Consider the following 26,689-nt stretch of genomic DNA (forward strand, 5'->3'; position numbering starts at 1 on the left):
AAAAGAACTTGCATTTATATAGCACCTTTCACAATCTCAGAATGTCCGAAAGAGCTTGACAGCCAATGAAGTATTTTTGAACTGTTGTCACTGTTGCAATGTAGGAAATGTGGCAGGCAATTTGCGCAGACTTCAGTCTGTCTAAGCAATGATGCAGTGAGCAATCCTTATACCATAGCGTGAGCTGCAACAACCTTCCACCCACCATCCCTTTGAGTACCATCAGCACAAAATTCCGTGCAGGAAGGTTTTGCTTATAGATAATGGGGAAAACAATCAAGGAAAGATAACTCCTCTGGTGTGGCTTTTATTTCAACATTTAGAAAACATCTGGCTTGATGAGCGTTACTGCACGATTCTCTGAGCTATGGGGGGGGGGGGGGGGAAGAGTACACATTACCAGCACTCGGCAGGGCAAAAACAAGGACAATGCCAGCTTTTGTAGAGATGGGAGCTTCAAGTGTCAACGATAATATCACCTTTGTGCCGTGAAACTGGATCTTCATGGCACGAGAGCAGGATTACTGGCACTGCCCAAAGATGTTGTGTGCTAACTGCACCTTATTGTATGTAACCCATCTGGAACTTTCTTGAAAGGCAGGAGGTAAAGAGAAAAAAGGAAGAGAGTTTTTTTTTCAAAACACGCTTTAACCAGATTATTAAAACAGAAATGATTTCTTTTAAAACATTTCCGCAGCTGTCGAGATCCTGCACGGACACATGTAGGAAACCTGCATTCTCTTTTAGACATCAGTCCATTGAACAATGGAGATGGCCAATGAAAGTTTCAAAATCAGTCATTTGGTCATTGCCATTGCAATTTCTTCCCATTCCTCCCAAAACAAAAGCTAACTATTTTCTAAATCAGTTCTTCACCGACTTGAACAACTTACTGCCAACCCGTCTCAAATCACAAAGGATATTTTGGACCATCGCTGAAGCCCTTCAGAAATCTCCTCTCAGCCTCGATGACCGATGGAAAAATGCTTGGAAGAACTGCGACATACGGAATGCATTCTTTATAGAGGACCCCACAGTACAACCTGAAGGATCAAACCTTCCACGCAAACAGTGGACAACCATCAACCGCCACAGAACTGGTCATGGCAGATGCTGCCACCTTCTCCATAGGTGTAAGATTAAAGCATCCCCATCCTGCGGCTGTGGAGCTCCTAATCAGACCCTGGAGCACACCATTGAGCCCTCAGAGGAAACTTGCAGGCAGTCTACAAGATATCCACGCTGTTACACCGGAAGCTTTGGCCTGGATATCCAACTGAGATATCGATATTTGATTTACTTTGCTACCATACAAAAGAAGGAAGACGACCATTGTATCCCCATCATGCAGATTCTCTGCCACCATCCACAGCCTTGGTTTGGATTAGGGAATGATCTGGAACAGACCTTGAGGAAGATATCATCAGAGAAAGTGAAATATATTTTCAGGAGACTTGAACCCGGGTTGTCCTGTGATTTGGCGAGTTAGTGGTGGGGTGGCACTTGCCCATGTGATTCTGCTGCTAACACATTTCCTGTTTTCCTGGCTTGGCTCCCATTATATATGTGGGAAAGGTTTGGAGTGGTTAAACGGCTTTCTGGTCGGTAAGGAAATCAGTAGGTATTGCCCCAGTAGATATTTTTCCGAGAGCAGGAACCCTGGGCCCAATTTTAGCCATGACTTGCTCCAATTTTTTTTGGAGTAAATTGATTTTTCCAGAGTAAGTTGAAAAACGCCATTTTCCCCAATAAACTTTCTCCAGAGTAAGTTTGGTACGATTTTTTTTAGTTCAATTTTTTTTTCCCAGCCATTTATGCCAGTTTTGGCCATTTATGCCACTTTGGCCAGCTAAAACTTACTCCAAATCGACTTAGGTCAGTTTATGTGGTCAGCTTTGAAAAACATTGTGGGCGGTGAAGAAAGGAGCGCACATTAGTACATCATAGAAACATAGAAACATAGAAAATAGGTGCAAGACTAGGCCATTCAGCCCTTCAAGCCTGCACATCATTCAATATGATCATGGCTGATCATGCAACTTAAGTACCCCATTCCTGCTTTCTCTCCATACCCCTTGATCCCATTAGCCTTAAGGGCCACATCTAACTCCCTTTTGAATATATCTAACGAACTAGCCTCAACAACTTTCTGTGGAAGAGAATTCCACACGTTCATAATTCTCTGAGTGAAGAAGTTTCTCCTCATCTCGGTCCTATATGGCTTATCCCTTATCCTTAGACTGTGACCCCTGGTTCTGGACTTCCCCAACATCGGGAACATTCTTCCTGCATCTGAACTGTACAATCTCGTCAGAATTTTAGATGTTTCTATAAGATCCCCTCTCATTCTTCTAAACTTCAGTGAATAAAAGCCTAGTCGATCCAGTCCTTCTTCATATGTCAGTCCTGCCATCCCAGGAATCAGTCTGGTGAACCTTCGCTGCACTCCCTTACGAGCAAGAATGGCCTTCTTCAGATTAGGAGACCAAAACTGTACACAATATTCAAGGTGTGGCCTCACCAAGGCCCTTACAACTGCAGTAAGACCTCCCTGCTCCTATACTCAAATCCTCTCGCTATGAAGGCCAACATACCATTTGCCGCCTTCACCGCCTGCTGTACCTGCATGCAAACTTTCAATGACTAATGTACCATGACACCCAGGTCTCGCTGCACCTTCCCTTTTCCTAATCTGTCACCATTCAGATAATATTCTGCCTTGCTGTTTTTGCCACCAAAGTGGATAACCTCACATTTATCCACATTATGCTGCATCTGCCATGCATTTGCCCACTCACCTAACCTGTCCAAGTCACCCTGCAGACTCTTAGCATCCTCCTCACAGCTCACACTGCCACCCAGCTTAGTGTCATCTGCAAACTTGGAGATATTACACTCAATTCCTTAATCTAAATCATTAATGTATATTGTAAATAGCTAGGGTCCCAGCATTGAACCTTGCGGTACCCCACAAGTCACTGCCTGCCATTCTGAAAAGAACCCGTTTATTCCTACTCTTTGCTTCCTGTCTACTAATCAGTTCTCTATCCACATCAAAACATTACCCCCATTACAATGTGCTTTAACTTTGCACACTAATCTCTTAAGTGGGACCTTGCCAAAAGCCTTCTGAAAGTCCAAATATACCACATCAACTGGTTCTCCCTTGTCCACTCTACTGGAAACATCCTCAAAAAATTGTAGAAGATTTGTCAAGCATAATTTCCCTTTCATAAATCCATGCTGACTTGGACCGATCCTGTCACTGCTGTCCAAATGCGCTGCTACTACATCTTTAATAATTGATTCCAACATTTTCCCCACTACCGATGTCAGGCTAACCCGTCTATAATTCCCTGTTTTCTCTCTCCCTCCTTTTTTGAAAAGTGGGGTTACATTAGCTACCCTCCAGTCCATAGGAACTGATCTAGAGTCTATAGAATGTTGGAAAATGACCAAAAATGCATCCACTATTTCTAGGGCCACTTCCTTAAGTACTCTAGGATGCAGACTATCAGGCCTTGGGGATTTATCGGCCTTCAATCCCATCAATTTCCCCAACACAATTTCCTGACTGATAAGGATTTCCTTCAGTTCCTCCTTCTCACTTGACCTTCACCCCTAGTTTTTCCGAAAGGTTATTTGTGTCTTCCTTAGTGAAGACAGAACCAAAGTATTTGTTCAATTGGTCTGTCATTTCTTTGTTCCCATTATAAATTCACCTGATTCTGACTGCAAGGGACCTACATTTGTCTTCACTAATCTTTTTCTCTTCACATATCTATAGAAGCTTTTGCAGTCAGTTTTTATGTTCCCTGCAAGCTTACTCTCATACTCTATGTTCCCCTTCCTAATTAAACCCTTTGTCCTCCTCTGCTAAATTCTAAATTTCTCCCAGTCCTCAGGTTTGCTGCTTTTTCTGGCCAATTTATATGCCTCCTCCTTGGATTTAACACTATCCCTAATTTCCCTTGTTAGCCACGGTTGAACCACCTTCCCCATTTTATTTTTATGCCAGACAGAGATGTACAATTACTGAAGTTCCTCCATGTAATCTATAAATGTCTGCCATTGCCTATCCACCGTCAACCCTTTAAGTATCATTCGCCAGTCTATCCTAGCCAATTCATGTCTCACACCATCAAAGTTACTTTTCTTTAAGTTCAGGACCCTAGTCTCTAAATTAACTGTGTCATTCTCCATCTTAATGAAGGATTCTACCATATTATGGTCATTCTTCCCCAAGGGGCCTCACGCTACAAGATTGCTAATTAATCCTCTCTTGTTACACAACACCAAGTCAAGGATGGCCAGCTCTCTAGTTGGTTCCTCGACATATTGGTCGAGAAAACCATTCCTTATACACTCCAGGAAATCCTCCTCCACCGTATTGCTACCAGTTTGGTTAGCCCAATCTGTATGTAGATTAAAGTCACCCATGATAACTGTTGTACCTTTTTCGCACGCATCCCTAATTTCCTGTTTGATGCCAACCTCACTACCACTGTTTGGTAGTCTGTACACAACTCGCACTAACGTTTTCTGCCCTTTGGTGTTCCGCAGCTCTACCCATACAATTTCACATCATCCAAGCTAATGTCCATCCTTACTATTGTGTTAATCTCCTCTTTAACCAGCAACACTAACCCACCTCCTTTCCATTCTGTCTATCCTTCCTGAATATTGAATACCCCTGGATGTTGAGTTCCCAGCCTTGGTCACCCTGGAGCCATGTCTCCGTAATCCCAATTACATCACATACGTTAACAGCTGCGCAGTTAATTCATTCATCTTATTACGAATGCTCCTCCCGTTGAGAGACAGAGCCTTCAGGCTTGTTTTTTTAACACTCTTTGTCCTTTTAGAATTATGTTGTAATGTGGCCCTTTTTGATTTTTGCCCTTGATTTCTCTGCCCTCCACTTTTCCTTATCTCCTTTCTACCTTTTGCTTCTGCCCCCATTTTACTTCCCTCTGTCTCAGTGCATAGATTCCCATCCCCCTGCCATATTAGTTTAAACCGTCCCCAACAGCACTAGCAAACACTCCCCCTAGTCATTGGTTCCGGTCCTGCCCAGGTGCAGACCGGCGGACTTTAGGGCAGGGATAGGGGAGGGAAGGGAACCGGGTGGGTGGGGGTGCGAAACAAAGCACCAAGCACAAAAAGTAATAAGCAATTAATTAATTAAAAAATAGAAGGAACCATGCACCTAAAACATCAAGACCAAAGTAATAAGCAATCAATCAATCAGTAAAATAAAAAAAAATAGAAGTCCTACCTTAGGAAATGCAGCGGGCCACCGATGAGGGAGCACATTCGGCCAGGGCTAGGGAGGGCGTGTTTCGGGCCTCTCCCACACAGCCTGCACTCACAGAGCTACTGCACATGCGCGCAGACTCTAGTACGTATGTGCAAAGGTCCCGGCACTGTTTTCACCGCCAGAACCTGGCTCCGTCCCAATCCACTGCACCACGCTACGCCACCACTGAGGAGAGGCTGGGGAGCGGCCAGAATCGGGAGGAAGATTTTCAGTGTGCTTGGAGGCGGACAAAAGCGGCGCACCTCAGGTGAGGGTACCAGAAAAAGGGGTTGGGGAAATTTGAGCCCCATGAGTGGAAGAACGACTAAAGGAGAAGTGGGCTCGGTGCAGGGGGCGAGTCACTAGCAGTGAGACCCGAGGTTTACTCATATATCCAAGGATGTTTTACTCGCTGAAGTGAGAGCAACAAGGAATGAAATCCCGTGGACCGAGAATCGAAGGCCCCACAAGAGGATGCTACAAACATTATGGAGAGATGTGGCAGAGAATCTCATTTCAAACTCCAGTATCCATGAACTGCCACATAGTGCAGAAAAGGTTTAATGACCTCACAAGGTTGGCGAAGGTGAGTGCTATTCTGTACGCACATCCCGTATTCTCTTTGGGGAAATGGTCTCTTTTAAACCATTGCCTTAGCCTCAGCAGAAATCTGTCCCTCTCCTGCCTTTCCTAATTCCATACAATCTCAGCGGCACAATTCTCGTGACTCTTTGGGAGTTTTCCAGTTCGCCTGCCGTAACTTTAGGAGAAGAGCCATGGAAAGCGCAGAAAAACTGTTTAAACGCCAGAAATCCTGCAGGGCAGAGTTACATCTAATCACAATCTCATCATGGAACGCTAATGGAGCATTTTGAGTCATTAATGCACAGCAAGCCCTTACATTGGTGGTGGGGGGACATTCCATTTAACCAATTTTAGTTTCCTTCAGAAACAGCCTGGGTGAAAGGCTTTAATTCATCTTCATCCACAATACCCATGAGGAAATGAACAAGAGCCAACAACTCTTTCAACTTGCCTACAGCTAACAGTATAACAACAACTTACATTTATATAGCATCATAACGTAATAACACTCCTGTGAAGTGCTTTGGGATGTTTTATCAGCGAGCCACATAAAGAGATATTGCGACAGGTGAATGAAAGCTTGGTAAAAGAGGTAAGTTTTATTGAGCATCTGCAAGGAGGAGAGAGAAGTAGAAAGGTTTAGGGAGGGAATTCCAGAGCTCAGGGCCCAGGCAACTGAAGGCACGGCCGCCAAAGGTGGACTTGATGAGAGTTAGGATACGGGCAACAGAATTTTGGATGAACTCATGTATACACCTAGAGCAAGGTCAAAGGCCGGCCAGGAGAGCATTGGAATAATTGAGTCTAGAGGTAATAAAGGCAGGGATGAGGGCTTCAGCATCAGAGGCAGGGGTGGAGATGGTGATGGAAATTAAATAAATTCAGTCACCTTTGAGCAAGCACGTGGGCAAGCCAACAGTGGAGATAAATGTGTGAAGTCTGCCCAGTCATTGGTCTTTGTTACATTTTGGGTTTCTTCATACAATTTACTCTTGATATTGTATTGGGTTCTTTGTCTCAGACTACTCTCTTAGATGAGCCCCAGCTCCCTATGTCCCAGTAGCAGTGTTATCGATTGCTCAGGAACCCAAGTAAATTCATAGCATGACCAAAGATTGATCAGAATACCCTCCAATTAATTTCAGCTATGAGTATTATTATATAGTCTCATGTCTTTAAAAGGCTGCAGAATAACACTTACTCTAGATTTTGTTTTAGGCTTTAAATGTCTTTAGATTTTTTTTTTAAGTGTAATGGAACAAACACAGCGCGGCCGATATTGCCCCTCCTGATAAGGCCTCTGCCGTCTGACAGCAGCGGTCACGGGACGATGCAGAATGGCCGCCAACTTTCTGCGGAGGGACTGCCATCTTTTAAATTACCCTTCATCGGGGGCAGAGCAGTGTAGAGGACCGCTCCACCCGTTTTCCCGCTGTGGCGTGCACGCACCAACTCCTTACCGGCTGGCGGTGACCCCTTCCCGAAATTGCACCGCGGGAAATATCCCTTTTGCGGAATTGCCCCGCGGGAGCGGCTCTGCCACCGGTCGGTGCCCCGACAGCTTTTGATGCTGGCGATGCCATTTTATTTTTTATTGTTGGCCGGCTGCCAGGCTGGCCCGGCAATTATGCCCCCGGGTTCGGTCCGGCCGAAACCCTCCCTGGTACCCCAGTGGACTTAACTTAAAAAGATGCTGTGCTCGCAGCGGCTCTCCCCTTTAACGCAGCACGTCCGTGACATGCTGACATCATCAGTGCGACTGACCCGCTGCAAGGGCACTTCCGCCTCTCAGCCACAACTGCGTCCGCCCCCAGCGGAAAAAAACTTCCAAGTGCCAAATATCGACGGCATCACAACCCAACTCTATCCACCACCTTAAATATTTACTCCCTCCACCACCGGCGCACCATGGTTGCAGTGTGTACCATCCACAAGATGCACTGCAGCAACTCGCCAAGGCTTCTTCGACAGCACTTCCCAAACCCGCAACCACTACCGCCTAGAAGGGCAAGGGCAGCAGGCGCCTGGGAACACTACCACCTCCACGTTCCACTCCAAGTCACACACCATCCTGACTTGGAAATATATCACCATTCCTTCATCGTCGCTGGGTCAAAATCCTGCAACACCCTCCCTAACAGCACCGTGGGAGTACTTTCACCACACGGACTGCAGTGGTTCAAGAAGGCAGCTCACCACCATCTCAGGATCAATTAAAGACGCGCAATAAATGCTGGCTTTGCCAGCAATGCCCACATCCCAGGAATTAATTTTTATTTAAAGTCTGTGTGCACGCGTATGTTATGTGTGGGACAGGGGATTACAGGTCTGTGCAAGGGAATCCTGATTGTTTTGGGATGTGTTTGAGCAAGACAGGATCATGTCTATCATACTCCTATCTTTCATCAATGAATTTGATATGAGAACCATAGCATTCTAAAACAGTTGAGGTAGAATCAACAAGTCTGCCCCCTCCCTGCTCCCCACCTCCCCCCCCATCCCCATGCACACCAGCTATGGAACAAGACTTCTTTATTCTGAAGTACGAAGCTCTGAGGTGATCAGAACAATTCAGAAAATTAGCAAAACTTATTTCCTAATAATTATTTTTCCTCACCCACACAGCTGTGCTTGTCAGGGGAGAGCTGCATTCCTGCTCCGCAGTCACACACGAACCCGCCTTCCTTATTCACACACTGTCCTTTGCAAGAGGCCGTTGAACACTCATTGATATCTGGAAGAGACAAAACATCAACAATCTGTGGTATGATGGCTAGGGCAGCAGAGAGATATGGTGGGTTGTGGGGCGGGGGGGGGGGGGGGGGGGAAATGTGGTTTTCACCTGCCGCCCGCCCTGTTTACACTGGAAAAAGAGACAGCCAGGAGTATGGTGCCTGCTAGATGTAATTTTCAGGTGAGCCAGCGTTCCCATCCAAAACACGTGGGAGCCTAATTGCCTATGCAGATCAGGGTCCTGTTGAAAGACCCCGTTTACAAATTTTCAGTAACAGTGGGTGGTGCATGTATTGCACCCATTTTGAAGTAAAGTTGAAAATCGTTCAACTTTCGATGATATGATGTTACTGCACTCTTGAGAAAAGTCTGGCTTCCGGGTCATAATGGTAAAGGTCAATTTACAGGAAACACGGAGAGAGAAGAAATGGTACTTACAAAATGAACTAAAAGAGATCCCAGAAAGTGAAGTAACATTCGGAGATTTTTTTTTAGTATTAGAGATATTTTTCACCCAAACATTTCCCCCTCTCTCAGATTCTTGCTGGGGTACAGGTAAATGGGTTCTGTCCACCAGTGTGTAGCGATCTATGTGACCATAACTAATGCAGAGCACAGACAATGAGCTGAGAAGATGATTGACAGGTGGGAGGTATCATAGTCGAGCCAATCCTTACATCACGAATGTCCACACACATACTTGAAAGTGTGGCTGAGTGCTTTAATCAGCTGGACATGCCCGATTCCAAAGTAAAATATGTGACATTGGCAGAAGGCACTATAACAGCCAAGTCTCAGCAATCATACTGATTCTACGATCACTGCGTAGTGACTGCAATGATTGGCATCAGTTAACCTGTCAGATTTGGTGGTCCAGAATGACAATACAATCAGTAGAATTACAGAACGGCTTCCAACGGATTCAATGCCAGCCATACACACAAGAGGCTTACTCCAATGTCTCAGTAAATAAACAGACTGCCCTGTTTTCCATACCTGGGTCTGTTCTGAGCTAGCTGATCTCTGTGGGAGCAGTGAAAAAGACGACACAGAACTCCAGGGCTAGAGAGGGGAAACCACGGGTCACTGTCACTCCATCTGATCCCTGAGATGTACCCACCTCACTAACTTACCGGCTGCTGGCAGCCCTCTAGTACCTTGTGCAAGTGGACAGTCTTCACACGTGAGCGTGATTAGTATGTGTCGGCCAATGGATATTGATAAGCAGCAGGGACCCTGGCCGAGTATCCTCCCCTCTCTGGCCATGGGGTACAGAGGCCAATTGCAGTGATCCCATCACTGCTCCCACTGAATCATAGAATCATACAACACAGAAGGAGGCCATTCGGTCCATCGTGCTTATACCAGCTCTTTGAAAGAGTGCTCCAATTATTTCCACTTCCCTGGTCTTTCCCCACTGCCATGCAAATATCTTCTTTTCAAGTATATATCCAATTCCCTTTTGAAAGTTGCTATTGAACCTGCTCTCACCACCCTTTTAGGCAGTGCCTTCCAGATCATAAAACTCGCTGTATAAAAATGGGTCTCCTCATGTCGTCTCTGGTTCTTTTGCCTAGCACCTTAGATCCGTGTCCTCTGGTTAGCAGCTCCTACCAGTGGAAGCAGTTTCTCCTTATTAACTCTATCATACCCTTTCACTGAGATCAGCTAACTCAGAACAGACATGGGAATGGAAACATGCCACTCTCCTGGTCTGCGTGGCTCAGTACCACATTACTGAGTGAGGAATTGGAACAAGCCCCTTTATCAAGCGTGTACGAACTCTTTCCTCAGGCAGCCTTCTACCTCTGCAGCTGACTCCATTGCTGGTCTCCATCATGGTGAAGCCGACGGGACACACACGAGAGATCTCCTCGCAGCCACCGTGGTTACAGCTCATGTCGCAGCCGTACTCCCCACATCGACCACCAAGCCCTAAGGAAAAAGAATTGCATTTATATAGCACCTTTTATGACCTCAGGCTGTCCCATAGCACTTTGCAGACAATGAGGTACTTTTGAAGTATAGTTACTGTTGTAATGTAGATAATGTGATGGCCATTTTGTGCATAGCAAAGTCCCACTAAGAGCAATGAGATAATGACCAATTAATCTGTAATAGTGATGTTGCTTGAGACACAAATATAAGCTACAGAAGCAGAATGGAGGGAAGGAGGCAGTCAGAGTGAAACATTCCACGATAAACAACTGTCCTCGAAATCAGGCAACATTAATTTTTTGTTTTTTATTTATTGAATCACGGGATGTGGGCATCGCTGGCAAGGCCAGCATTTATTACCCATCCCTTGAGAAGGTGGTGGTGAGCTGCGTTCTTGAACCATTGCTGTCCATGTGATGAAGGTATTCCCATACTTCTGTTAGGTAGGAAGTTCCAGGATTTTGACCCAGCAACGATGAAGAAAGGCAAAATATTTCCAAGACAGGATGGTGTATGACTTGGAGGTGGTGGTGTTCCCATGCACTTGCTGCTCTTGTTCTTCTGGGTGGTAGAGGTCGCAGGTTAGGAAGGTGAGTTGCTGCAGTACATCTTGTAGATGGTACACACTGCAGCCATGTTGTGAATGGAGGGAGTGAATGTTTAAGTTGCTAGATGGAGTGCCAATCATGCTTTGTCTGGATGGTGTCAAGCTGCTTGAGTATTGTTAGAGCTACAGTCATCCAGGCAAGTGGAGAGTATTCCATCGCACTCCTGACTTATGCTGTGTAAGTGATGAAAAGGTTTTGTGGAGTCAGGAAGTGAGTCATTCGTAACAGAATACCCAACCTCTGACTTGCTATTTTAGCCACAGTATTTATGTGGCTGGTTGAATCAATTTTCTGGTCAATGGTGACCCCCAGGATGTTGATGGTGGGGGATTCGATGATGGTAATGCCATTGAATGTCGAGGGGCGTTGGTTAGACTCTCGCTTGTTGGAGATGGTCATTGCCTGGCATTTGTATGGCGCCAATGTTACTTGCCACTTATCAGCCCAAGCCTGGATGTTATCCAGTTCTTGCTGTATGCGGGCATGGACTGCTCCATTATCTGAGAAAATGAGGATGGGACTGAACACTGTGCAATCATCAGCGAACATCCCCACTTCTGACCTTATGATGGAGGGAAGGTCATTGATGAAGCAGCTGAAGATGGTTGGGCCTAGGACACTGCCCTGAGGAACTTTTGCAATGATGCCTGGGGCTGAGGTGATTGGCCTCCAATAACCGCAGCTATCTTCCTTTGTGCTAGGTATGACTCCAGCCAGTGGAGCGTTTTCCCCCTGATCCCCAGTGACTTCAGTTTTACTAGGGCTCCTTGAAGCCACACTTGGTCAAACGCGGCCTTGATGTCAAGGGCAGTCACTCTCACCTCACTTCTGGAATTCAGCTCTTTTGTCCATGTTTGGACCAAGGCTATAATGAGGTCTGGGGCCGTGTGGTCCTGGCAGAAGTTAAACTGGGCATCGGTGAGCAGGATTATTGGTAAGTGCCGCTTGATAGCACTGTCGATGACACCTCCCATCTCTTTGCTGATGATTGAGAATAGGCTGATGGGGTGGTATTTGGCCGGATTGGAATTGCCCTTGTTTTTTTGGACAGGACATACCTGAGCAATTTTTCACTTTATCGAGTAGATACCAGTGTTGTAGCTATACTGGAACAGCTTGGCTAGAGCCTAGGCTAGTTCTGGAATACAAGTCTTTAGCACTACATCCGTGCTGTTGTTAGGGCCCATAGCCTTTGCTGTATCCAGAGCGCTCAGCTGTTTTTTGATTGCATGTGGAGTGAATCGAATCAGCTGAAAATTGGCATTTATGATGGTGGGGACCTCAGGAGGAGGCCAAGATGGGTCATCCACTCAGCTTATGGTTGCAAATGATTCAGCCTTGTCTTTTGCACTCATGTGTTGGGCTCCGCCATTGTTGAGGAAAGGGATGTTCATGGAGCCTCCTCCCATTAGTTATTTGATTGTCTACCACCATTCACGACTGGATGTGGCAGGACTGCAGAGCTTTGATCTGATCTGCTAGTTGTGGGATCGCTTAGCTCTGTTTACACATGTCTTGTAACTTCACCAGGTTAGCAACACATTTTCTGGTGCACTTGGTGCTGTTCCTGGCATGCCCTCTACATTCCTAATTGAACCAGGGCTTGATGGTAATGGAGTGAGGGATATGCTGGTCCGTGAGATTATAGATTGTGGTGGAATACAATTCTGCTGCTGCTGATGGTTCACAGAGCCTCATGAATGCCCAGTTTTCAGCTGCCAGATCTGTTCTGAATATATCTCATTTAGCACGGAGGTGGTGCCTCACAAAATAATGAAGGGTGTCTCTAAAGGACTGTTCAGTGGTCACTGCTACCAATGCTGACATGCGACAGGTAGATTGGTGAGGACGAGTTCAACTAGGTTTTTCCCTTGTGTTGGTTCTCTCACCACCTGCCGCAGGCCCAGTCTGGCAGCTATGTTCTTCAGGACTTGGCCAATTCGGTCAGTGGTGGTGCCACCGAGCCACTCTAGGTGATGGATATTGAAGTCCCGGACCTAGAGTATATTCTGTGCCCTTGCTACACTCAGTGCTTCTTCCAAGTGGTGTTCAACATGGATGAATACTGATTCATCAGCTGTTGTAGGGCGGTAGGTGGTAATCAGCTGGAAGCTTCCTTGCCCATGATGCCATATGACTTCATCGGGTCTGGAGTCACTGTTGAGGACTCATGGTGCCACTCCCTCCTGACTGGTTACCACTGTGCCACCACCTCTGGTGGGTCTATCCTGTTGGTAGACTGATCGGTATGACTCTGAGTATGACTATGTTGCTTGACTAGACTGTGGGACAGCTCTCCCAAATTTGGGACTTTGCTGGGTTGACAAGGCTGGGTGTGCCTTTGTCGTGTCTGAATTCAATGCTTTGGTTGATGCCAGGTGGTCTGTCTGGTTGTATTCTTATTATACTTTTTTTGTAGCGGTTTGATACTACTGAGTGGCTTGCTAGGCCATTTCAGAGGGAAGTTAAGAGTCAACCCCATTGATGTCAGTCTGCAGTCACGTATAGGCCAGACCGGGTAAGGACGGCAGGTTTTCTTCCAGCAAACCAGTTGAATTTTTGAGACAATCCAATAATCTTATTACTGATACTGGTTTTTTATTCCAGATTTATTGAATTCATAGTCACAAACAGCCACGGTGGGATTTGAGCTCACGTTAGTCCAGGCCTCTGGATTACTAGTCCCAGTAACATAACCACTATGCTGCCGTATTTAGCTCAGACAAGAGTCACAGGATTAGTGTTAACTTACATTTCAACAAAACGAAAAGCCATTCCTCCCCCAGTCTCAGCATGCATTGAACAAGCATGTGTGAAACTCAGCACTCTCAACAAGGCCCCTGGGCCCACAAGTAAAGTGCCTGAGGAAATGGGTAATAAAATTGGTCAGGAGTTTTTAGAAAAGCGGAAATAGTGATTGGAGAGGGCAAATGTAATGGCAATTTATTAAAAGAAAAGCACACAGATAACCCTGGAAACTATGAGCTGGTGAGCCTTATATTTGTCGTGGGTGACTATTACAAGACATGGAGGGACGGACTAGTCAAGTGCCTAGAGAAATATGGACCAATAAGAGGGAGTCAGTATTGCTTAATGGAAGGGAGGTCTCACCTGGCAAATCTAGCGGGCTACTTCAAGGAGATAATGGGCCATTTGGATAAAGGGAATTCATTAGACTGAGTTTTAAGATTTTAGCAAAACCACACAGGAGACGGATCAAAATTCGAAGGCATAGAATGAGGAGGGGGAGGAAATGGATCAGAAATTGGCTCAATCAGAAGAAGCCAAAGGCAGTTGTGTGAGAGACTGGAAGGAGGTGATTAGTGGAGTGCCGCTGGGGTTGGTGTGAGAACTGCTACTGTTTACAGCAGAAACACATCATTTAGAAGTGAGGACAAAAAACAAAACTGTAAATGGATGTAAACAAACAGGGAACAAGTGGATCAGATACAGAGGGAAAATAAAAGCACAACAACTGGAAATACTCAGCAGGTCTGGCAGCATCTGCGGAAAAGGAGTCAATTGAAGCTTCGGGCCATAACCCCTTCCTTGATCTGAGAAAGGGTTTATTTAAGGCCTGAAATGTCGACTGACTCTTGTTTTTCCACAGATGCGGCCTGTCCTGATTGTCTGATTTTATTTTCAGATTTCCAGCATGTGCTGCATTTTATTTTTTTGCAAATAGAGAGGAATTTGGATCGACTGGGCCTACATCATTTAATGAGGACAGATACAAGGTTATGAGAGGTTTTAAGGGTACGGTAGCATAGTGGTTATGTTACTGGACTGGTAATCCAGAGAGCTGGACTAATGATCCAATGACATGCGTTCAAATCCCACCACCCGCTGGGGAATTTAATTTCAGTTTATTTAAATCTGGAATAAAAAGCTAGTATCAGTAATAGCGACCATGAAACTATCGGATTGTCGTAAAAACCCATCTGGTTTACTAATGTCCTTTAGGGAAGGAAATCTGCCGTCCTCTGGGCTACATGTGACTCCAGACCCCTAACAGCCCTCTGACATGGCCTAGCAAGCAAGTTAAGGGCAATTAGGGATGGGCAATAAATGTTGACCTTGCCAGCGATGCCCACATCCTGTGGATGAAAAAAAAAGACTGGGGAAGCAGAATAAGCAGTGAGAATATAAAATGAATGGCAGCAGACTGCAGGACACAATATAGAAGACGCATCTGGGATACTCGCTAAAGCCACTGGCGCAGTGTGCAACAATAATGAAGAAAGCAAATACATTTTGGGGTGTATAGAGAGAAGGACAGAACATAAATCACCAGGGGTAAAAGTGAGCTTGTACAGCAGCAGTGTGGCCAAGTACTGCCCAGCACTGTATCCCCAAGGCAGTGCCTTCGCTCCCTGGACCATCCAACGGTGTTTGGTCACTACTTCCTGTATTGCACCACCATATTTACGGGCTTGGTTACAGATGGAAAATCACTGGGGGTGGAGGGGTACACCACGTGTGCAAGCACCCAAGATGTGTGGGGTGACACATCTCGTACTTTCCTGAGAGACGGAATCATTATTGCAACACTCATCTGCCTTTGCTCCAGTTAGCTACTGATCAACAGAAAAGCTGTCTTAATGGGGCCAATTGAATCGTTGAAGCACTGAGATATACTTGTCTGGATTCCAGCTCCACTCACTTAGAGGTTTAAATACATAGCTCTCACAACACTGCTACCCAAGGCGTCTGTTGCAGCAGTTACAACTTGTATGCTAGAAGTTATGTCCGTGGTTAGATTATAGGGGGGGGCTGTCCTAAACCTCTCTGCCTCTGCAACTCCTTCTTCTCCTTTAAGATCCTCCGCTTTGACTAAGCTTTTGGTAACCCTCAGAGCCTCTCTTTGTTTGACTCAACATCCATTGTTTGATCGCACCTCTGTGAAGCACTTTTATATGTTAAGGCGCTAAAGAAATGTTAGTCGTTAACAAGCTGTTACTCACCAGTAAGGACTAAATATTTTGAAGTAATGCAGGTCCGCCCATTGGCTAAGAGCTGGTACCCTTGATAACAGAGGCATCTGTAGCTGCCAATGTTATTCTTGCAGATTTGATGGCAAAGGCTTTGCCCTCCATATCGGGAACATTCATCCACATCTACAAGTAAACAAAAGAAAGAAGGGCAGTTGCCATGAATCACAGCCAAGCATTTTTGGATTAGGCTACTGCAAATTCATAGCTTATGCTCAGACCCAAACACCACAGACTTTGTGCACTATAAACAGATTTTGTTATATTTTAGTAATTGGAAGAAAATACCACCGCCCTCCAAAACAAGTTGGCTACTGCAGCAAATGCTTTTAAAACATTTCTCCCATTGTGTGGTGCACCACTGAATGATAGGATGCCTGAGCCTGCAGTTTCCACAATGAGCACTGGTCTCGGGAAAGTCACAGAGAAGGCAAAACATGGAGGTCTTCATCTTCCCTACAGGAGAGAGGAAAAAGTTAGAGAGCAAATCGAGCCCATGCTGATGCAGCTCTGAGGGATGAGCGCAAGAATGTCACAACAATGACCCAACAGGATCTTCCATTTTATCCTCTGGGGCACTAAATGATGTACAGATGGGGGAGGACATGTTTTTAAAATTGATACATTTACACATTCTCCATTTCATTTTAGGGGTAGACATAAGGAATCATCATCATCATCATCATAGACAGCCCCTCGAATTCGAGGATGATTTGCTTCCACACTAAAAATGAGTTCTCAGGTGACTGAACAGTCCAATGCGGGACCTACAGTTTCTGTCACAGGTGGGGCAGACGGTGGTTGAAGGAACGGGTGGGTGGGGGGCCTGGGTTGCCGTGCGCTCCTTCCGCTGTCGATGCTTGGCTTCAGCTTGCTCTCGGCGAAGAGACTCAAAGTGTTCAGCGCCTTCCCGGATGCTTTTCCTCCACTTTGGGTGGTCTTGGGCCAGGGATTCCCAGGTGTCGGTGGGGATGTTACATTTTTTTCAAGAAGACTTTGATGGTGTCCTTGAAGCGTTTCCTCTGCCCACCTGGGGCTCGTTTGCTGTGTCGGAGCTCAGAGTAGGTCATTTGTTTTGGACGTCTCGTGTCGGGCATGCGGACGATGTGGCCCATCCAGCGGAGCTGATAGAGCGTGGTCAATGCTTCGATGCTCAAGGAATAACTGTTCAATGTCATGAACACAGGTTTGTCCTGCACAGTCCTGCACAGAAGCAAGGTTTGCAGGCCACCACACCAATCATGGGAACTGATCCAGCAGTCTCCCTACTCGTTCTGTTCCCTGATGCTATAGTTTTGATGTGAATGCAGACACTGGCTGGATATCACTGAGTAAATGAGGCGGTCTCTCCAATGGCTCGATGGGTGAATGAACTATCCAATGTTGCCCTGTACAGCAGCCCATGCAGTGATAAATTAACCCATTGAGTTTAAAATAGATTCATGTCCCTGATTGTTATGCTAGATGTGTAAAGTCAAATTATTTCAAAACCAGATAAAGTTGGAGCATTGCATGTTATGTTGACTGCAATGTTTCTTTTCAGTATGCAGCACAGCAAAGTGCAAACATGGCTCATTGTGGAATGTTTGAGTGCAAACCAGTGCTTGTCCTTGAAGAAATGCACAGTACTTCTTTGACTGGGAGGAAGGTGCAGACATTATTTACCTGCCGAAAGTCCTATTTATTCTATCCGTTACAATCAGGGTCCTTACTTGCTATGCATCTATGTTACTGGGGTGCTGTACGTCATTGGCCCTCACTGCTATATTTTCAAACTACATAGTCAGTGAGGTGTAATAATCAGTTCGAGGTAATTGTACTTGAATGGTGACCCTCGTTATTAAACATGTCTGTTCGGATTGTCTATCAATACAGCAGGGTGTGGCCATAAAGATCATAGAAGGACAGTTTAGCATTTTGCCTCCAATTTTTAACAGATAGACACTGATGTTTTGCTCCGAGAGTGCTGCTTACACAGATTCAAATAGAATGACTACAATTGATGATGTGATAAAGATGTTCGCTTTTCAATATTTACAGTACTGTCTGGACAATTTGCTGCTGTTTGTTACAAATGTGGACTTTGCTGTGAGGACAGAGCTATTGAGTTTAGGGAAAAGATTCCTGCAACTACCTCATTCAAAAGACACTGAAGAACATTATGGGGCTGAAATTGCCCGTTCCCTCAAGGCCTGTTACCATCGGAAGTCGGTGGCCACGCTGCGGAGTGGAATGGCTGCCGACTTTTCGTGGCATGGCCGCCACTCGTCCAATTGCCCTGCCACAGTTTCCCAGTGTTGAGCATCACCGCACTGCTTCCCCTCATTTGTGTCGGTGACTTTTTCACCATCTTTCAGAACCAGTGCAAGGATACTGCACTGCGCGATTGTTTGAGAGTACTGGAGGCACCTCCACCTGCAGAACAGGAAGTCGACATCGAGGAGGCTGGACTTGGGAAGGAGTTGGAAATGGGGGCAGTACTGGCAGGCCAAAGCCTCCTGCACAGTGTGTGTGTCGCCGAGGTACGCAGGAGAAAGCGGCGCTGGGTCCAACGGCTGCAGAGGCAGCGGGCAAGGGTGGCAGCAATCATGGCGACCCAGCATGGAGAGGGCCAGGGAGATAGAAACCGAGGTGAGGCCAGAGAGCTGCCACAGGAAGGCCCTCAGAAAGGGCGTCCCGAGGAGGAGAGTGAGGTATGCGGACCCCCTGCACCAGATGCTAGGCAGCAGCAGCCTGCAGAGGTGGAGGACCCAGCAGACCAACAGGGAGAAGCTAATGAGGCACAACAGAGAGCAAGCTGGCTGCACAGACGTGGGGGCGAAAGGCCATATCGACAAAGGGTGTTCCGTCATTCGTTCTCCTACAGGCCCCTCAATGATGATCAGTGCCTGTGCAGACTACGATTCCACAAGAATGTAATGACGGAGCTCTGCAATCTCCTGCAGGCAGACTTGGAAGTGCAAACACGGGTGAGGACAGCCCTGAGCGTGGCATCCAAGGTTACAATCGCCCTGAACTTTTATGCCACTGGGTCCTTCCAAGCTGCCCATACATCCATACGGGAGGTCACCGATGTTCTCTGTAGGAGGAGAGGTGATTACATCTCCTTCCCTATGAGCAGGGACAAGCAGTTGGAGTGGCAGACTGGATTCCTGCACATTGCGCACTTCCCCAGAGTCCAGGGGGTCATTGATTGCACCCATGTCTGTCTGAGGGCACCCCAACACACTCCTGAGCTCTTCCGAAACCACAAGGAATACCACTCCCTCAATGTTCAACTGGTTTGTGACCACAACTGCAAAATTATGGAAGCGGATGCCCAGTTTTCTGGCAGTAGCCACAATTCATTCATACTGCGGCAGACCACTGTGCCAGGCCTCTTCACTGAGCTAAATCAAGATTGCGACTGGTTCCTCGGTGACAAGGGCTATACACTGAGCACTTGGTTCATGACTCTCCTTCGCAACCCTAGAACTGCTGCGTAGCACGCCTATAATGACAGTCTCTCGGCCACCAGGGCCATCATCGAGCACACAATTGAGGTTCTGCAGCAGAGGTTCCGTTGCCTGGGCCGCTCAGGGGGTGTGCTGTAGTACTCGCTTGAGCGTGTCTCCTTATTAGTGGTGGTGTGCTTCATGGTCCACAACATGGCCATCATGAGGATACAGCCATTGAAGAACGAGGCAGCAGTGCCACCTGTGCAGGAGGAGCAGGATATGGGTGCCCAGCCACGCAGGAGGCAGTGTCGCCATCGTGACCTTGCAAGGGAAGCACAAAGCCGTCTCATAGCTGCGCGTTTCACATAACTGAATGTCCAGTTGAGCCTGCCTCTGGCCATGTCCATGGGCCAACCTATGAGCTATCTCACACATCATTCCCGCACAATTAAATGAGAGACCTATTCAGAAATTCCCATAACAAAATAAAGATTTATTACACCCCAAGCAATGGGTGCACAAAACATCAACATTATCAATTATCACCCTTGTGCAACTCCTTGTTCTCCCTCTTACACAGATCTATCCTTACACTACACCGCAGTATATCCCTTGTGGCTGCCTCGTGGCTTTGGGAAGGCTGTTATGTGTCTGTAAAGGAAGCTACAGATGTCCTTCTCGGAACTCCTCGACCAGCTCTGGCCCTGGAAGGGCTGGCTGCAGACTGCGCCGCATCCTCCTCTCCGCCTTCAGTCGGAAGTGGTTGGCAACAATTGCGGAGTGGCAGGTCTCGGCTCAAGGCTGCGGTGAACCGGAGGGCCCACATCAGTATCCTGGTCCAAGGAGCCAGCGCCACTCCCCAGGGGCAGCACCCCGCCTCCCCCACCATGTTGCTGGAGCACATGTCGGTGGGGTGGGGTGGCACCGTTAGGCCTGCAGTGGACCGTAGTGGACCCAGTCGCAATGGCAGCAGTCAGATCTCGCAGAGCATCGAGCTGAGACTGCATGAGAGCAGCCACGCTCTCGAAGCCACCAGAGATGACAGCACTGAGATGCTCTGTGGCCTGTTGCCCAGAGTTCATGAGAGCATTCTGAGCTTCCAGGGCAGCACCATCCTGTCCAAAGAAGCACAGCGACGCTCGTTTCCTCACGCCTGTGCTCCAATGACGGCTGCCACCTCGGCCAAGAGATGCGTCATCGCAGCTGGCTCTGCACAGTTACTGGGAGTCCACCATCGTCTGCACACTGGCAACGATGCGCTCCATGGTGTGCTCAGAGCTGTCCATAATGCGGGAGGTGGACTCCTCCATGCTCCTCACCACTTGCGCCAGCTTCTCCGGCACTCCTTGCATTGTTGCCAAGAGCTCGGATTGCAAGGCCTCCACCCTCTGCTCATAAGTCCAACATCAATGGGTTCGACAGAGTCCTCCTCAGCAGGACTCATTTGCGCAGTCGCCCCCCCGGAGAGATGGCACCCGAGATTCCTTTTGTCCTTCACCATGCAGCAGCCCGCTAGGCCCCATGCTTCACCCAGTGCAGACCCCTGTCCTAAATCTAAGATACCCGACCGCGTACTCCCAGTATCTGAGCTGGTGCATGTGACTAGGAAGCAGTGACGCAGTGGTGCTGATAGAGCTCTCCTCCTCTCCATCTCCCTGATCGGGCATGCCACCAAGATCATCCAGAGCCTCAAGTGCATCCTCCGACATTGGCTGCCAATCACGTCAAAGAGTGTCCGTCTCACTTTGACTAACACTCGGGGTCTCATCTGCAATCATAAATGGGACAAGGGGTGCTGTGAAGGTGAGGTGGTGCATTGCACCATGCAGCAAGCAGCTTGCACACAAGCATAAACAATTGCCAGGTAGTCGATTGCACTGTCAGGGAGAGATGGCATTGCACAAAGGCCTTCACTTACCCATGCTGCCCCTAGTGGGATCAGAGCGACCAGCAGTCACAGGGAATCTAACATGTATGGCTACTAGCCGCTGCACCCTCTCCTCCAGATCGGTCAGCTCGACATTTTCGGACTCACCCCCATCAGGGGCTTGTTGCTGGGCACAGTTGCGCGCCACCTTGGCCTGCAAAGCAAAGAATGGTTGGTAACTCGGAGTTTCCTGAGGCCTCGGCAATTAGTGCAAGTGTGGGTCTATTAAATGCAGCTCTGAATCTCACATGCAAGGGAGCCTCCATTGTGAGCGTGCACACACACATTCCTTGGCAATCAAATGCTACTTCAGCTACTATATAGTATTGGTGAGAAAGAAGCTAAGGTGAAGGAGAGTCTTGCAGATATAACGTGAGGAGTTGGGAGAACAGGTACTCACTTTCATTAGTTGATAAGGTGAGTGAGCCTTTTCCTGCATTGGGTGGGGTGAGAGTTGGTGAATGGAGGTCACCAAAACCTCCGCCGAAATCTCCCTCCAGGCATTTAAGACAACACTCCTAATTGGTCGTCCAGTTTCAGGGTAGAGTAACCGCCTCCTTTCTTCCACAGATTGCATCAGGCTTTCCATCTCAGCGTCGCTGAAGTAGCTGGCCCTGCTCAAAAGGTCATCTCCTCTGCAGCCATCTCCTCTGAAGCAACTCAGATCCAAGTTAAGACACAGCTGCAAGACCTGCCCTTTGAGAAGGCCAGGGAGTAGCTGCGTCATTATGAGCAACTGGTTAGGCACAGAATTTCACGGTCCAAATGCCACCCCCTCCCACACCACTGCAACCAGCCCATTACCCCAGCCAATTACCACTCCGTTCCAGTTAGCCACTGAAAAAGCGGAATTTCGCTCTTAACACCTCCGCATCCATAGCGGCGGTAAGGTATGCTAAAATGTGGTAGGTGCGCCCCGTTTCCGGGGAGGGCAATTTCGGCCTTTATATGTATTATGAATGCAACAGATTTCAATATATTTTACTTCAACAAGACCATATGAAAAATTTGTGCATTCTTGCGTCACTAAAATCTGGGCCTCAAAATTAAAATTGTTTCATGCTTTATAACAAAGTTCCCTCATTAGAAATTCGTTAAAAAGCATTTGGACAAATTGTGATTTCTGATTTAGAATTGTGAAGGGTATACTTGCAGTACAAATTTTACATGGACTTTTATTACTGTGCTGTCCCTGGGGAGCCTTGCTTGGCAGGAAAGCAAATCGGAAATGTGTACATGCGCTGTGAATTATTTTCTAACCATTTAAATTTATGGCCCAAAAATCATTTGCAAATTGCACCGTAACTTCTGGTGTGTGTTATTGTCAGGTTATGCCGGCCGACAGGAGCTTGAGGTTGGGAAATTACCTCCTTTATATCTTTATAAGCGTGGTTTTGTTACACTCTGATTTATCAAGTGAGATTCTGGAGTTCATGTTGCTGAGTGGAATTTGTCAAGGCTTTTCTCTGCTTCAGTCTGTTTTCAGGTTGTGCTCTAATTCTCTGTGTACATTGTTTAAATTGGATCATTAAATAATGATAAATATTGAAAATTGTAACATTTGTACTATTTCAGTTCATTGTGCACTGGGTTTTGGATGTGAATTTTGAGTTTTGTACTGAGCAATAGAGAGGAAATATATCTTTAATTTAAAGCATAACTCAGTGCATTTACACAGAAGGGTTGGTGTGCTTGTTGATGACCCTCATGAAAAAGGCATCACAATCCGCAATCTAAAGGGGTTAGCGCTATCTTGCAGAGAGAGCTGTACCCCACTTTCTTAGAGTCAAGTTGTTTCCTGAATGCTAATTTATTTGGCTAGAATTTACTGTCAGCGGCGAACAAACGGCGCCTGCCATTCATTAGACTTGCCCTTTCCCATTTAATATCCATGAGTTTTTGCATGGCAAATTGCTGTAAGTGGGAGATGGGAACGACGCAGCGCCCTCTGCAGGGCATCTGGGACCTGTGTACACAGGCCAGGCAACTATGTATCTCCTCAACCAATCAGATTGAAGAATCGTAAATGAGTAGCGCAGAGTCTGAACCAGGAAGTACGTCCGGAATTTGTACCCGAGAGTTGGGGCGGGTGCGTGCGGGCCGTGCCATCCTGAAGTTTTCAGCAGCGCGTTCTGCACTGCGTATTTAACTCAACTCTATTCATTGAAACAGTCATGTGGGTTTCGTGGCGAATTAAATGGAGTGGGTCAGATGACATCACCTATGACACGCTTTCAGCTCAGATATTTAAAGGAGCCTTGCACACATCACAGTTGAAGGTTTTTGGAGGAGATGGTTGGGAGAGGTGGCTATTATTATATGGCGGGGATTTAGAAACATAGAAACATAGAAGATAGGTGCAGGAGTAGGCCATTCGGCCTTTCGAGCCTGCACCGCCATTCAATATGATCTTGGCTGATCATTCCCTCAGTACCCCTTTCCTGCTTTCTCTCTATACCCCCTGATCCCCTTAGCCGTAAGGGCCATATCTAACTCCCTCTTGAATATATTTAATGAACTGGCATTAGCAACTCTCTGCGGCAGGGAATTCCACAGGTTATCAACTCTCTGAGTGAAGAAGTTTCTCCTCATCTCAGTCCTAAATGGACTACCCCTTATCATAAGACGATGTCCCCTGGTTCTGGACTTCGCTAACATCGGGAACATTCTTCCCGCATCTAACCTGTCCAGTCCCGTCAGTCTCTTACATGTTTCTATGAGATCCCCTCGCATCCTTCTAAACTCCAGTGAATAAAGGCCCAGTTGATCCAGTCTCTCCTCATATGACAGTCCAGCCATCCCTGGAATCAGTCTGGTGAACCTTCGCTGCATTCCCTCAATAGCAAGAACGTCCTTCCTCAGATTAGGAGACCAAAACTGAACACAATATTCCAGATGAGGCCTCACCAAGGCCCTGTACAACTGCAGTAAGACCTCCCTGCTCCTATACTCAAATCCCCTAGCTTTGAAGGCCAACCCATTTGCCTTCTTCATCGTCTGCTGTACCTGCATGCCAACTTTCAATGACTGATGAACCATGACACCCAGGTCTCGTTGCACCTCCTCTTTTCCTAATTTGCCGCCATTCAGATAATATTCTGCCTTCGTGTTTTTGCCCCCAAAATGGATAACCTCACATTTATCCACATTATACTGCATCTGCCATGCATTTGCCCACTCACCTAACCTATCCAAGTCAACCTGCAGCCTCTTAGCATCCCCCTCACAGCTCACACCGCCATCCAGTTTAGTGTGGGTGCAAACAAGGATGGAGTCACAGCATCAGATGCCTAGGCTCTCCAATACCTCCCTGGAAGTCCTGGTCCAGGGAGTAAGAACACGGAGGGAGGTCCTATTCCCAGGCAGCGGCAGGAAAAGAGCAGCCAGAGAAACCAAGAGGACATGGCTGGAGATCACCCAAGAAGTGAGCAGCAGGATATTGTCAGCTGTTCCTGGATTCAAGGCCAAAAGAGATTTAATGACCTCATGAGGTCAGGAAAGGCGAGTACAAGGCCACATTCAAATACATCCTGATATGCCTGTCACCCCAACCCTATCACTCTGCTTCTTAAGCTGCTCCTGCACATCTCTCCTCACACCGACCCAGCCCTTTCTATGCACCTACTCATGTCCCCATTTGACTATCCACCACTGACACTCACCCTCATCCTAATGCAATCATAGAAAGTAACGCCACAGAAAGAGGCCATTTGGCAATGTCACACCATTCAGCCACCCTCTACAGATTTAGCCCATACATCTCTTACACTCATTCCAGCACTCTCATTCAAAAGGTCTCTTCGTTCCCGCCTTGCTGGAGAAGAGAGCACAGAATGGGAGAAAGAGAGAGAGAATTGGAGGTGACCCTCCGATGAAAACAAATTTGATGCCAGCAGAGAAGGAGGCTCTCGAAATAAGTGGAGCAAAAAGCTGCAGACGGTTGGAAATGGAGAGAGGGGGACCTCCCAGCAACCTGGTAACAGAATTAAATATCCCACATGGTGACTGATGTCAGCAGCCAGTGAAATATCATCATGTGCATAATGTTAATGTAACACATTCTTATCAGAAGAGGTCTAAGTCATGTCTTTATTCTCCCACAGGTCCATCAAGTGGCCCGCCCACCCACTGTCCAGCTGGAGGAGGAGGACGACTCCTCAGAGGAAGCTCCAATCTCTGAGGCTACACCATCATCAGACACATACGCACCCAGCACCAGCACAGAAACGTGCACGTCGGTAGGTCCAGCGAGACAGAGAGGAGTGTTGTTACCTGGTGTCTCACACATCACAAGTGAGCAAGAGCAAATGATGGAGTCAGGGGCAGTAGTGGAGACTCCTCGCCGGAGGGTGCAGAGCACTTCAAGTTCTGCTCAGCTGGAGTTGACAAAGAGGTGGATCCTAGAGGAGCAACCACAAATGCACGAGGCTCTGGGAGCTTTACCAGCCATGATGTGCATAATTGTACAGAGAATGGAGGAGTCCATCTCCAACGTGAGCACCACCATGTCGCAGCCGATGACAATGATGTGCTGTTCCATGGAAAGGATGGCCACCTGCATGGAGCAGCAAATGCGTCAGTCACATGAGAACATGCTTGTTGTGAACAACAGGTGGCAGACACACACTGACCTCACCTTGAGGAGGGATACTAACTTATCCTTGGGCGTCCATCGCCCCACTGCTGTGCAGCAAGGTGCTCGCCAGATCCTTGCTCGCAGAGAAGTGCGAGTGGCCCATGAGAGGGATAATGGTGAGTGGGGACATGAAAGTGGGGGATCTGCTCAAAGCGCCCCCTCCTCAGTCAGGGACCCCCATATGCTCCCTCGGATCCCGATGGCCGAATCTGCCCCTGCACAGCTGCAGGAGGAGCAGTCTTTCGCGGAGCCTTCACAGGCTCCAAAACCCAGAGGATATCCGCCAAATCTGTTGAAGCACTCACAGCAGGAAATGAGCAGCCTGCCTCTACCTCTGCTGAAGCCACAGGGGTTGGACCTCATAGAAGCACGTGGAAAAGGAAAAAGACACAATTGTAGATGCAAAAGGGTTTGCACATGGGTGTCTGAAAAAATATTAATGTTAAGTTTCAGTTCTATTTATGACACACATAAATGTATTTATTTGCACCACTTTCCTGTCTTGTCCATTTTTGCCTGCTAACTGGGAAGTGGC

At 47.2% G+C, this 26,689-nt stretch overlaps 1 protein-coding gene across 9 annotated transcripts in view; it reads right to left on the reverse strand.

The window, feature by feature from the left end:
* The window catches only part of LOC139280002 (kielin/chordin-like protein), a 531,474-nt gene that overhangs the window by 365,012 nt on the left and 139,773 nt on the right, over positions 1-26,689 (reverse strand). For all 9 annotated transcript variants that reach the window (XM_070899412.1, XM_070899417.1, XM_070899413.1 and 6 more), the window contains 3 exons: positions 16,128-16,280; positions 10,424-10,552; positions 8,502-8,618 (listed from right to left, as the gene is read on the reverse strand). In XM_070899412.1, coding sequence (XP_070755513.1) covers positions 8,502-8,618; positions 10,424-10,552; positions 16,128-16,280 — 399 coding nt within the window. The remainder of the gene's footprint in view (positions 1-8,501; positions 8,619-10,423; positions 10,553-16,127; positions 16,281-26,689) is intronic.

The sequence above is a fragment of the Pristiophorus japonicus genome, chromosome 14 (genome assembly GCF_044704955.1).
Source record: "Pristiophorus japonicus isolate sPriJap1 chromosome 14, sPriJap1.hap1, whole genome shotgun sequence".
NCBI lineage: Eukaryota > Metazoa > Chordata > Chondrichthyes > Pristiophoridae > Pristiophorus > Pristiophorus japonicus.